The 13783-nt window shown below is 37.3% G+C and overlaps 1 protein-coding gene across 1 annotated transcript in view; it reads left to right on the top strand.

Annotated features, from left to right (window-relative positions):
* The window catches only part of LOC127504736 (NACHT, LRR and PYD domains-containing protein 12-like), a 595457-nt gene that overhangs the window by 491185 nt on the left and 90489 nt on the right, over positions 1 to 13783 (top strand). The window contains exons 106-107 of the mRNA XM_051879684.1: positions 7781 to 7954; positions 13455 to 13625. Of these exons, the coding sequence (XP_051735644.1) occupies positions 7781 to 7954; positions 13455 to 13625 (345 nt within the window). The remainder of the gene's footprint in view (positions 1 to 7780; positions 7955 to 13454; positions 13626 to 13783) is intronic.

Genomic DNA, 13783 nt, shown 5'->3' with positions numbered 1-13783 from the left:
TAAAGAAAAGAATTTCGATTTAAAAACGTTGTGGTTATTGTGAGCTGGGACAGGAGAGGAGGAATTGCCCTTCTTTAAAAGTCCCTTATTATTTCAGTTTTATTGTCACCGATCCATCCAACCCCTAGACTGGGACGGGTCGTGACAGTATGTGTCCGTTCAAGCTCAAGTAAACACAAAAGAGGAATCAATTCAGTGTTCGAGCGCCGTCTGAAATGCGTCTCTCTCTCTCTCTCTCTCTCTGCGTGCTTCAGGTGAGTGAGGCTGTGTGCACAGATATCAGTGCGCGAGTCCAGATTTTTGCCTCTTCTTCCGCGTTTAAAGTCGTTTGAATGTGTAAACTGGCAAGACAAACATGTCCAAATGTTAAGCTTCCACTCTATGATGGTCAAACTTAGCAGTTAATCCATGAATCACATGCGTGCCGAACCATGGGGCCTGGTCCGTACGGATCAACTGCGATCTGTTGCACCCCTAATGATCAGTCAACACTCTTATCATCATGATTGCTATCATACCAGAGATGGAGAAAAATCCTACTCCAGTAAGTAAACTTGTCCCTGTCCCCAAAAATGTTGGTGCTCAAAAGCGCTTCCCTCCACGTTTTCTGGTGCACATCGTTTATTTTTATCATGCATGTGCACCTGTGCACCAGTTATGTGCACCCCTGTATATATCCATCCATCCAACCGTAGTCATAAATGGACAAATGCACAGCTATACTGCATTTAATTACTATTTGCAACATTAAATCTCCTGTAGTAAAGTGTTTTTCTCTCTCTCTGTTCTTTGTGTCATTAGTGTAAGATCAGACTCACATGTGTCCAGCTCTGTGTCTCTGAAGAGTGACCGGTCAAAAGATGATCCACCAGACTTCAGTGAGAGAAAACCATCATCTAATAAAAGGTATTTCATGTTTCTAATTTTCACGCTGAATGTGTTAAGAAGTTGTATCAGTGAATACCATCATGAAACATTTTAGATCAAGTATTTATCAGAGTATTCACAGCTAATGCTTTTTTCTCTTTCTGTGATATTTTGCCTGGAAAATCAGTGTTTTATTTGATTTATTTGATTACAGGCTTCAATATGAGACATTAGACTCAGACATTCAGACTCACAGGAAACACGAGAGTTTCACAGACAATCTCCTGTGGATCTTCCAGGTAGGAAAACACATTTTCATAAATGTTTAATATTTATAACAAACAAATATGTTATTAAACAAAGACATTTAATTTGATTCCTCCTGATTACTTATATTTCCATTTAAGCATAGACTTTTTTTTTTATTTTTCTATTTGTTAAAAATAACAGCTGGTTAGCATGTTAGTCTTTTAACTGGATTTTTTTTTAACAGATATATTTATTGAATGAATAGTGTTGACCAAATGCAGATGTACAATTTGGTTTAAATTGTGTTATTCTGTCCTTTTTCTTTGTTTTGTTTTCAGGATCTTGAGAGCAAAATAATCACATTTCTGAAGAAAGAGCTCGAAAAGTTTAAGAAAATATTACAAAATGAGAACACAGAATACTTTGTGAAGGACTTTAATGAGAATAGATGCAGTATCAAAGCAGCAGCTCTTGATCTCACACTACATTACCTGAGAGAGATGAAGCAAGATGAAGCTGCTGATGCTCTAGAAGGTCAGAGACTCATGATCATCTGTCTGATTGACACTTATAAATGTAGGAGAGAAAATTAAGACTAAAACTATCTATTTTCTGTTCCTGTGTTTAGATGAGCTGCTCTTCATTCATCAGCTCAAATGTGGCCTAAAGAAGAAGTATCAATGTGTGTTTGAAGGAATTGTGAAGCAAGGTGACTCCACACTCCTGAATAACATCTACACAGATCTCTATATCACTCAGGGTGGCAGTGAACAGGTCAATACTGAACATGAGGTCAGACAGATTGAAGTTGCTTCCAGGCGTCATGAATCTCAAGAGATACAGGTTGAATGCAGAAATTTGTTTGAAGCTCCTGAACAAGACAAGGAGATCCGAACTGTACTGACAAAAGGAGTCGCTGGCATCGGAAAATCAGTCTCTGTGCAAAAGTTTGTTCTGGACTGGGCTGAAGGAAAAGAAAATCAAGATATCAGCTTCATATTTCCTCTTCCATTCAGAGAGATGAACTTAAAGGAGAAAGAAAAGCTAAGTTTGATGGACCTTATAACTCAGTTTTTCCCAGAGACAAAAGGACTGAACCTTACAAGAAGGAATAATTTCAAAGTCCTGTTCATCCTTGATGGATTGGACGAATGTCGTCTTCCTCTGAAGTTTGATTGTAATGAGACGTGGTGTGATGTATCGTCACCAGCCTCTCTGGATGTTCTCCTAACAAACCTCATGAAGGGAAATCTGCTTCCTTCTGCTCTCATCTGGATCACCACCAGACCAGCAGCTGCCAGTAAGATTCCTCCTGACTGTATCGACCGGCTGACAGAGATACGGGGATTCAATGACTCACAAAAGGAAGAGTACTTCAAAAAAAGATTCACGGATCAGAATCAGGCCAACACAATCATTGATCATGTTAAAAAATCAAAGAGTCTCTTTATCATGTGCCACATCCCAGTCTTCTGCTGGATTTCAGCCACTGTTCTCCAGAGCATTCTGGAGGAGAAAAGAAATAATGATGTGAAAAACAATCAGGCTGATGAGATCTCTAAAACACCACAGGATTCAAATACTGAAGACATTCCCAAGACTCTGACACAAATGTACACACACTTTCTCCACTTTCAGATCCAGCAGAGCCGCCGAAAGTATGATGGGGAATACACAGCAGATGTTTCATGGGATAAAGACGCCATCCTTTCACTGGGGAAACTGGCATTTCATCAGCTGGAAACAAACAACGTGATCTTCTATGACACAGACCTGGAAGCCTGTGGTATTGACGTCTATAAGGCATCAGTGTACTCAGGCATGTGTACCCAGATCTTTAAGGAGGAAACAGGTATCACTCTTGGTACCATGTACTGCTTTGTTCACTTGAGCATTCAAGAGTTTATTGCAGCCCTTTATGCACATCTGTTTCTAGACATCAACAAGAAAAGTGTGTTTGATCACGAGTCTACAGGACAGGAAAACAAAAATAAAAAATCACTCAAGACCCTTTATGCACATCTGTTTCTAGACATCAAAAAGAAAAATGAAATCATGATTGATTTTCTGAAGACTGCAGTGGACAAGGCGCTCGAGAGTGACAAGGGACACCTGGACCTTTTCCTTCGCTTCCTCCTCGGTCTGTCGCTCCAGTCCAATCGACGACTCTTGCGAGGTCTGTTGACACAGCAAGATGACAATGACCAGAGCAACAAGGAAATAGTTCAGTACATCAAGCAGAAATTAGAAGATAATCTGCCTGCAGAGAGATCCATCAATCTGTTCTACTGTCTGAACGAACTGAACGACCAAACTCTGGTGAAGGAGATCCAGACCCACCTTAGCAAAGGAAGTCTCTCATCTGGTGACCTTTCACCTGCCCAGTGGTCTGCTTTGGTCTTTGTGTTGTTGACATCAGAGGAAGAGCTGGAGGAGTTTGAGCTTCAGAAATTCAAGAAATCAGACGAGTGTCTCATTAGATTATCAGCAGTCATCAAAACCTCCAGAAGAGCTCTGTAAGTCATTCAATATATTTTGTCATGTTTGGCTCTCATCTGAGTAATTTGGTACAGATGTTATTTATATTGCCAAAAAGTAAGATGAATTACTGAAAGGTTATAATATAAAACAATTAGATTTTTACATGACACATTACATAAATTAAGTACATAAATATTATCATTTGTCACTCTGTATTAGAGACCTGCATTCCCGCGGGACCCAACGAGAATAAGACTAAATACGAATAAAACGATTCGCGGGACTCCCGCAAAATAGAAATATCTAAAACCAAAACATCTAAAAACAAATAAATTGTTATTCATCTATTGCACAAAAGTAACAAAAACAACTAAAACAAAATAAACACTATTTACAGGCGCAAGCACAGGCAGTTTCTATTTATAACATGTTTTGCAGCGTTGTGCAATGTAGCCAATCACAGACGTGTTGAACGCAATGGCCAGTCAGATGTATTTAAGTTACTCACCGCTCAAATAGTCAGAATTTTTGTTCCGTGCTGAATTCTACATGCTGGCAAATCCTCTGATTATAACAAACAAAGTGTTGACATTATGAAAGATTCATTGATAATAACAGAGCTTTGTGAGATCGTGATGAACTGATCGTGTCAGCTGTTATAATGCCAAACCATGCACGCTGTAGCCTGTGTTTACTTTTATGTTAAATTAACAGTGGTTTGTGAATGTTGATGCTTTATTAACAAATCATTTATTGGGAGTGTTTACGCTGGGATGTGTTGGTTGTGGCTAGGCGACATGTAACTTGAAACTATTTCATGGACGTAAAGAAAAAAAATCTATTTATACTTTTTTTGCGGGCGGGAGCGGAACAAAACATGAATGTTGCGGGTGGTAGCAGGAGAAGGTAACAAAATTTTTTTGCAACAGTGGGCGGGAGCGGGACAGAATCCTGCGGGAGCAGGCGGGAGCAGGACTGAAAAATCTGTCCCGTGCAGGTCTCTACTCTGTATCTCCCAATAATTTGATACTTTAAATGCTTAGTTTTATGAGTAGTTCTGTAGTTTTAATTATGTTTGTATTGCAATACATAGATGATTGAGAGATTTACAAATAAACTTTTATCAAAAGCCTGTTGGATCACATTTGGATAACACATTGTAAGATCGTTTTTCTGCAAATAATTTTTAATCAAGTTTATTTCTAATTTAGTAAATATTAAGTCAAATAAATATAAATTTCATTTCAGCAATTGTTATGGATGCATTTTTACTATCTTTAGATTAATGATACATCACCCATTGGCCACCCTGCTTTCTAAGATATCGGCATCGGCTGTGAATAATCAAGCCACTATGACCACTATGAATAATCAAAAACCTAAATTGCTTTAGTCCAGTAAATGATAATCTTGAAATATTAATAACAATTACAATTTCTTAGGTTCTTAGAAGTAAAGGTGGGGGGGGGGTATCACACACTGTTTCTGTCAATCTCATGTTAATCTTGAGTACATATAGAGTAACAATGCATCCTTCATATCTCTGAAAAGTCTTTAGTTTTGTCATATTTATAAAAGATAGATACGCTAAACTGAGTCTTTCCAGAAAAAACAGAGATCCAGTGCCGTGGACGGAGCTAAAGAACCACGAGCGAGCGCAGCTTCTGCGTAGAGATTTCTGCTAGCTGTGACATCATTATAAATACAAAGGGAACAAAAACGTTTGTGTTGTTTACATTATATGCACTTGCGCGCCGATTGCCAATAAAACACAGACATCTGATGCAGCTTTACTCACCACCCGCAATCTGCACATCCAGTGCCAAACTGGGACTTGTTTACAAAGTATTCATCACCGAAATCCCGGGAACAAACTCTGTTGCTGCCCCGGAAAAACAAACTTCATCCTCTGTTCCCTTAACGCTGGGTTCTTTGGGAAGCTGAAAAGGGTAATCTTTCCCTCACAATCAAAAACACACTCCTTTGGTGACAGGAGCTGCGTCTCATTCGGAGGCTGCTTCTTTCGAAGATCGCATTTGAAGGCTTAATACTTCATCAAGGATGTCATATTTAAGAAAAGTAACCATAATAAAATTGACTATTCATTGTGAGGTGTAAAACACTAATTTCTTTCTTACGTTGCAATCTAATGGTTATTTTTCTTAAATGAGACTGCCTCGATGATGTATGCAGTCTTCAAAGGGTGCAGCCCCTGAATTGGGACACAGCCATTGTTGAAAAATCTCTCAGCTTCTGTATCCCGAATGAAACGCGTTAATGGGCGTGCTCTTGCTCTGGGTGATGTGTTTGCACACGCTTACCAGGGAGAAGTGCCTATACAAGGAGTTCCGCCCTTTGTTACGTGATAAAGGGCCATACTAGAAAAAAACTCTCCGAATCCCGTACCGAAACCGGAAGTAGTCATTTGGCACAGAAATACTCCGTTGTACGTCCAACTCGTGTTTTGAAACTTTGGCCATGTTTAGCATGAGAATCCAACGCTTCAACAGTGTAAATAAGTCAGAATGCATGAAATAGCATTGCACCCCCCCCCCCCCTCCCCCCCTTAAGTAATCTTAACTTAACTAAATCATTACTTTCATAGCAAAAAGATGTGTGCATGTGAATGGAGGCATTTTTAGAATTATAGTGAAAGTCCTTTAACTTGCTATAAAAGTGTGAACCGTCTCATCTAATATTGTCAGTACAGTCATGTCAATAATATTGTTGAATATTAAGTGTCCCCAACTAATCAAGCCAGAGGCGACAGTGGCAAGAACCCAAACTTCATCAGGTGACAGAAATAGAGAAAAAATCCTTCAGAGAAACCAGGCTCAGCTATAAAGCTATAAATATTAACACACTTTTTTTTTTTTTTTTTTCAAACGTTTCATTTTATCAAGGAAATTTGTCACTGAATAAAAAATACTAATGTACAGGAAATACTAGTTTAATACTAGTTTTTTTTTTTACTAGAGTAATGTTAGTTTAGTTCAGCCTCTTTATATATATATATATATATATATATCTGTATCTGTGTGTTGTTTATGTAAAAAAAAAAAAAAAAAAGAAAAACATTTTTAATATTTGTATATAGAAAAATGTATTGTTTGTGTTCCATTTAATTCTGTGATCTGATTTATTTCCCTTGTAGATTAGATGATTGTAACTTAACAGACAAAAGCTGTTCAGCTCTGGCTACAGTTCTTGGATCAGATACCAATCTGAAAGAGCTGAACATGAACAATAATAATCTGCAGGATTCAGGAGTGAAGCTGCTCTGCACGGGACTGAAGAATATAAAGTGTAAATTGGAGATACTGAGGTAAGTTGAGCCATAGGAGTCACATGACGAGAGTGAGGCGCAATGACTGACAGGTCGATGCCAGAGGCAAAAGCGCAAGAACATTTGTTAATAAAAGTTGCATTTATTTGTTTAATATAAGTGAGTTTGTCTTTTTGTTTGTCTGTCATTTTATTGTTGTTGTGTTTTTCATTAAAAAATAGTAATGAACCACAAACTAAGCATTCGTTTTAAATTAAGGGGAAAATCCAAATCCAATTTTTTATAATTTATTTCTGCTACAACGCAGGTATACCATGTCATCAATCCTATTTGTTTTGTTATAAATGTGTGATGTTTAATATAAGTGAGTTTGTTATTGTACTATTTTATTGTTGTTTTTTCATTAAGAGTAATATTGAATCAACATTAAGCAATCATTTTGTTCGAAGTAAAGGAAAGTAATGTTAAAGATCAAAATGGGCTCTGTGCACAAGATGGTGCCGGTGAGCTGCGACGATGCGAGTTTACCTCCACTCATACACTTTCGGTCTTAACGACGTTAGCATTTACTGTAAGAAGAAACTTATGTATGAAACTAGATATAGATAACAGCTAGATATAATGAATGTTTTTTAAATTAAAGATGATGGTGGTCTATCAGAGACAAAAGAAAACATCATTCTTATATTAATGTGTACCTCTGTGTGGTAATTCATTGAGATATGCAGAGATTATCTTTCATTCTTTGTCCTGTTATTTGCCTCCATATTCAGTTACCAGGTTTTGCAACTAACGTTCAATACATTTGTACAAAGAACAAAATAAAATTGACTTTAAGGATTTAAATTGTTCAGGTTTAACTGATTAATCAGCTGAATGTTTTCATTCCTGTTCTAGACTCTCTAACTGCAGTGTAACAGAAGAAGGTTATAAAGCTCTGGCTTCAGCTCTGAGATCAAACCCTTCACACCTGATAGAGCTGGATCTCACAGGAAATGATCCTGGACAATCAGGAGTGAAGGAGCTCGATGATTTACTACAGGATCCAAACTGTCAACTGAAGACACTGAGGTGAGACGGGATGAAATAATTAACAAAATTAGTTATATGCAGGCTAAATAATCATAACAAAAATATTATTTTAGTTATAGAATAAGCTGGAGAATTTGTTGCATCAAAATGATCAAGGTCAGATCAGATGCTGTGGGTTCTGTCATGATGATGATAACCGTCAACACAGTTTAGTTGTGGTACAAGGTACAGGTCAAATAGACATTATGGGTCAGTGTATGTTCTTTGTAAGCAATAAGGTACTGGAGGCTAGTGCTGTATCATGAATAAGTCACGGCTGAAGGGCGTTGTTAGGCACGACGCGAAGCAGAGTAACCCCTTCAGCCGTGACTTATTCACGATACAGCACTAGCCCTGAGTACCTTATTGCTTTATAAAACAGTTACCACACAATACAAATATTAAAGCCAGAAATATGTATAAATGCATTTTTCATGAAGTAAACTTTTTCTGAAAGCCTTCCTTCCACCGCAAAAAAATAGTCCCTGACCGTGAACAGCAACAGAGGTTACAGTACATTTTCATGCCATTAGATGGCAGCAAAGACTGTCTTTATGAGTGTGTCAGTCAGTAATGAAGACTTTTATATTGAAAAGACTGAATTGTTTTGAAAACAGAACAAGACGCAACTGACAAATACAAACCCGATTCCAAAAAAGTTGGGACACTGTACAAATTGTGAATAAAAAAGGAATGCAATGATGTGGAAGTTTCAAAATTCAATATTTTATTCAGAATATAACATAGATGACATATCAAATGTTTAAACTGAGAAAATGTACCATTTTAAGGGAAAAATAAGTTGATTTTAAATTTCATGGCATTAACACATCTCAAAAAAGTTGGGACAAGGCCATGTTTACCACTGTGTGGCATCCCCTCTTCTTTTTATAACAGTCTGCAAATGTCTGGGGACTGAGGAGACAAGTTGCTCAAGTTTAGGAATAGGAATGTTGTCCCATTCTTGTCTAATACAGGCTTCTAGTTGCTCAACTGTCTTAGGTCTTCTTTGTCGCATCTTCCTCTTTATGATGCGCCAAATGTTTTCTATGGGTGAAAGATCTGGACTGCAGGCTGGCCATTTCAGTACCCGGATCCTTCTTCTACGCAGCCATGATGTTGTAATTGATGCAGTATGTGGTCTGGCATTGTCATGTTGGAAAATGCAAAGTCTTCCCTGAAAGAGACGACGTCTGGATGGGAGCATATGTTGTTCTAGAACTTGTATATACCTTTCAGCATTGATGGTGCCTTTCCAGATGTGTAAGCTGCCCATGCCACACGCACTCATGCAACCCCATACCATCAGAGATGCAGGCTTCTGAACTGAGCGCTGATAACAACTTGGGTTGTCCTTGTCCTCTTTAGTCCGGATGACATGGCGTCCCAATTTTCCAAAAAGAACTTCAAATTTTGATTCGTCTGACCACAGAACAGTTTTCCACTTTGCCACAGTCCATTTTAAATGAGCCTCGGCCCAGAGAAAACGTCTGCGCTTGTGGATCATGTTTAGATATGGCTTCTTTTTTGACCTATAGAGTTTTAGCCGGCAACGGCGAATGGCACGGAGGATTGTGTTCACCGACAATGTTTTCTGGAAGTATTCCTGAGCCTATGTTGTGATTTCCATTACAGTAGCATTCCTGTATGTGATGCAGTGCCGTCTAAGGGCCCGAAGATCATGGGCATCCAGTATGGTTTACCGGCCTTGAGCCTTACGCACAGAGATTGTTCCAGATTCTCTGAATCATTGGATGATATTATGCACTGTAGATGATGATAACTTTAAACTCTTTGCAATTTTTCTCTGAGAAACTCCTTTCTGATATTGCTCCACTATTTTTCGCCGCAGCATTGGGGGAATTGGTGATCTTCTGCCCATCTTGACTTCTGAGAGACACTGCCACTCTGAGAGGCTCTTTTTATACCCAATCATGTTGCCAATTCACCTAATAAGTTGCAAATTGGTCCTCCAACTGTTCCTTATATGTACATTTAACTTTTCCGGCCTCTTATTGCGACCTGTCCCAACTTTTTTGGAATGTATAGCTCTCGTGTAATCCAAAATAAGCCAATATTTGGCATGACATTTCAAAATGTCTCACTTTCAACATTTGATATGTTATCTATATTCTATTGTGAAGAAAATATAAGTTTATGAGATTTGTAAATTATTGCATTCCTTTTTTTATTCACAGTTTGTAAAGTGTTCCAACTTTTTTGGAATCGGGTTTGTACTTTGACTAGCGCTGTTAGTCACATGAAAACCCCTTAACTGTTAAAAGGACGAAATGATACATCAGACATTTAAACAGATTTTTTATTATCTATGGAAGCACATGTGTAGCAATATATAATTTAAAATGCAAAATGTAAAATGGCAATGCATTTCTGTATTTAAATTTACATTTTCCATACTATATGTGCAATGTCTGGAGCAAAATGATCATTCAAATTCAATAATATAATTTACATCATGAACAGAGAAATGTCAGTGTTCCTAATGATTCCAGCTGGTTCATATTATTGCGGAAGTTCTACAGAACGCTCCGTGTTTATGGTCCATTGGTACTAAAGGGCCCAAAGTGTGCCAAGAAAATATCCTCCACACCACCAGCACCTGTTCACATCAGACCGAAGTGCTTTCTGAGATGTGAAAGATGGGGTTAGACAGAGTTATTTTTTGGGAGCAAAATTATTAATATTACTATTATTATCATCATTATTATTATTATTAGGCTACAAATAACACTCATTAGCATCCATATTGACTACACATCATTTTATTAACAGGCCTATAAATGATGCAAAAACAATATTCAGAACGATAAAAAGAGAAAAACATACAACCATACTGATAGAGCAAGCAATAATCTCGGACAGCTTGTCTAAGATTATTTCTATGTTGTAAAGCACCGCTCAATCGACGTGTCTGTTTCAGCACTTTTACAGACACGCGAGCGCGCTCACCTCACGATAAGGTGCACGTTCTCTACGAGTCGTCCTAACCATAAATATCTATGCTTCTAATAACGTACTGGTTCTATGACTGACGGACGTTCATAATCATCAGGAACACTGACATTTCTCTGTTCTTGCTCAGCTTCATCAGTTTATGCCTCGCTCTTCTTAGCTCTGCTGCCGCCATGTTGACAACACCTGGCCCCGCCTTGATGCAGTGATTGACAGGGCGGGGCGCAGACGTGATCGACTCGAAATGCATTTTCAAATCCACATTGAATTTTGTTACATTCATTGCGGGACATTTAATGAAAATGCAATCGCAAGTGTCTTAACTGTGAGTGTAAATGCAATTAAAAAAATAACATTTAAATGCTCATTTTGCTACAATTTTTGCTTGAACATTTTAAACATATATAATCATTTCTGTAATACATTTTAATTTTAATTTTTGCAACTTATAAAGTGTCAAAATATATGTTTAAATTATATGTTAAATCTAGTGTAGGAAATAGTAAATTTAAATTATATTATTGAATTTGAATGATCATTTTGCTCCAAACATTGCACATATAGTATGGAAAATGTAAATTCAAATACAGAAATTCATTGCCATTTTACATATTGCATTTTTAATTGAATATTGCTACACATGTGCTTCCATAATTATGAACATAAGACTGACCTGAAGGAAAATGCTAAATCTGAATGCAGGTATAAACTCGCTCACTCGATCTCTTTCTCACAATACTCTTCTACATAATACTGTGAGATTCAATGAACAATATCAACTGAGAACATACAGTTTATGTTGCTAAGGGTGGTTGCTAAGGGTGTTGTGTAGTGATACACAGAACCGTTGGGTGAAGCGGCTTATCGTGAATAAAACACAGCTATTGACCAATCAGTATCAAGGACAGGAACCGTTTTTTAATCTGGACGGTCTGAAAACAACCTCTGACCTCCTGGCTTCACACCACGTGCAGTGCTCCTGGGAAGAGTGAACACGACTGAAGAGAGTCATCTCCGCTAGGTCTGCCCACATGCCTTAATGTCAGAATCTCGATATGTAAAGTTTGGGACTGTTAATAAGCCTGACATGACTGACTTGTTTTGATTTTAACGTTAGCGTTTCTTCCACTGAATTGAACATACTTTTTATTCCAAATACACCTTGTATAACGCTGCTAACATTACCATTTTACCAACAAATACAACTTTAGTTGAGCTTTACTATACTATATTGTCATAACGTAATTAAACAGTTTGCTTTTACTCTCACAAAACGTTCTGTGCAATTTCATGATGACAGGGTTTGAAATGAACACCCGTAAATTACATGTAAAAATCAGGTTGTGTTTCACAAATTATGTTCACTCAATTTGCTGGCGAAGTTTATGTAATCTGCGCAGATTTATCACACATACTCAACTCACAAGTCAATATGAACATTAAATATATAGCTGAATTGAGCAGCACCTGCGCATTTCTGGCTTACTTCAACACAAACATAAGCAACAAATAAAGATGCGCTGGTTTGTTTGCTTTGAAGGGAACAGAGCAGACCCAAGAAACATAATAATGTGGGGTAAATAACCCCAGTGTAAAACAGAAAGAACCACCTCACGATAATGAGCAGACCCTGGCCAGATATACACACTGATTTTGCAGCAGCGATTAAAATGAGTAAATGACCTTTGAAACTAATGTTACGCTTCAAATAAAGATTTTATTACATTGTTATGCCAGTAGGTGGCGACCAGTGACTTTTAAAATGTACTTGATAGAGATTCGTTCAAAAACTCTCGACAAAACAAGTCTTCATTCATTCATTTCAAAGAAGTTTTTCACAATGAATTCATGTAAAGTAATAAATATTTTATAACATTTTAGACATTTATAAATTAAATAGAACATTTTGTCAGAACCTCAAGTAAATTACGTTATTTTGTTTAGTTGTCTAATACTCTAATACTTAATAGATTCGTGGGAGAATCGTGATCTGTATTAAAAAAATCTAGATTATCCAGAATCATAAATTATGTTTAAAAGAATATAGAATATATTTCGCATCTAACTTATACTATTAGCACTATTTCTAATTTTAAAATGTACAATCATAAAGACTAGGATGAAGTCTCTATGCATATTAACAAGGCTTTGGGACAATCATGATGCATTATAATCCAGATTCTGAAATCCTGGTGTGTTTGCATCCCTGTTCTTAAAAGCCAGAAAGATCTCGAGGCCTTAATTTCACACTCTGTCTTCATACTGAAAATCATGATCTAGTGAGCTTTTGTCCTTCTGCTCTGTGGGACGTTTCTGTTCTTATGAGTTTGCTTTAGGACTGAGTGTCGCTCTAGTTTCTTTTAAATAACTCTATTACACTTTGTTTTCAAGTATTTATATATTTATTTGTGTATTTAAATGTTCAAAGAAAAGAGTTACATCTAAATAACTAACTAGAGCTTGTCTTATCAGTCATTTTTGTAATGCAACAGACATTTAGTTGAGAACTGAATTGTCTCTTCTGCAGGTTTTTGAGTCCTGCTGCAGATGAAGCCTGTCAGTATGTGAGTGGAATTGTGGGTAAAAACCCGTTACTCCTGAGAGAGCTGAATCTGAGTGAACATGAACTAGGAGACACACGAGTGAATCAGATCGCTGCTCTACTGCAGGATAAACACTGTCGACTCAACACACTGACGTGAGTATTGTTCATTTATTTATAATATTACATTACTTTTCATTGTGATGTTACTGAAGCTGATAATAATATTTCCTCACTTGTTTGAGTCAGAGCAGTTTTTCTCAGCGTCACACAGAGCCACAACAATGTAAAGTAATACAATTAAACACACAATT

This window comes from Ctenopharyngodon idella, chromosome 2, assembly GCF_019924925.1.
Source record: "Ctenopharyngodon idella isolate HZGC_01 chromosome 2, HZGC01, whole genome shotgun sequence".
Taxonomy (NCBI): Eukaryota; Metazoa; Chordata; class Actinopteri; order Cypriniformes; family Xenocyprididae; genus Ctenopharyngodon; species Ctenopharyngodon idella.
Note: the sequence above shows the minus strand (reverse complement) of the source record. Positions and strands in the feature narration are given on the sequence as shown.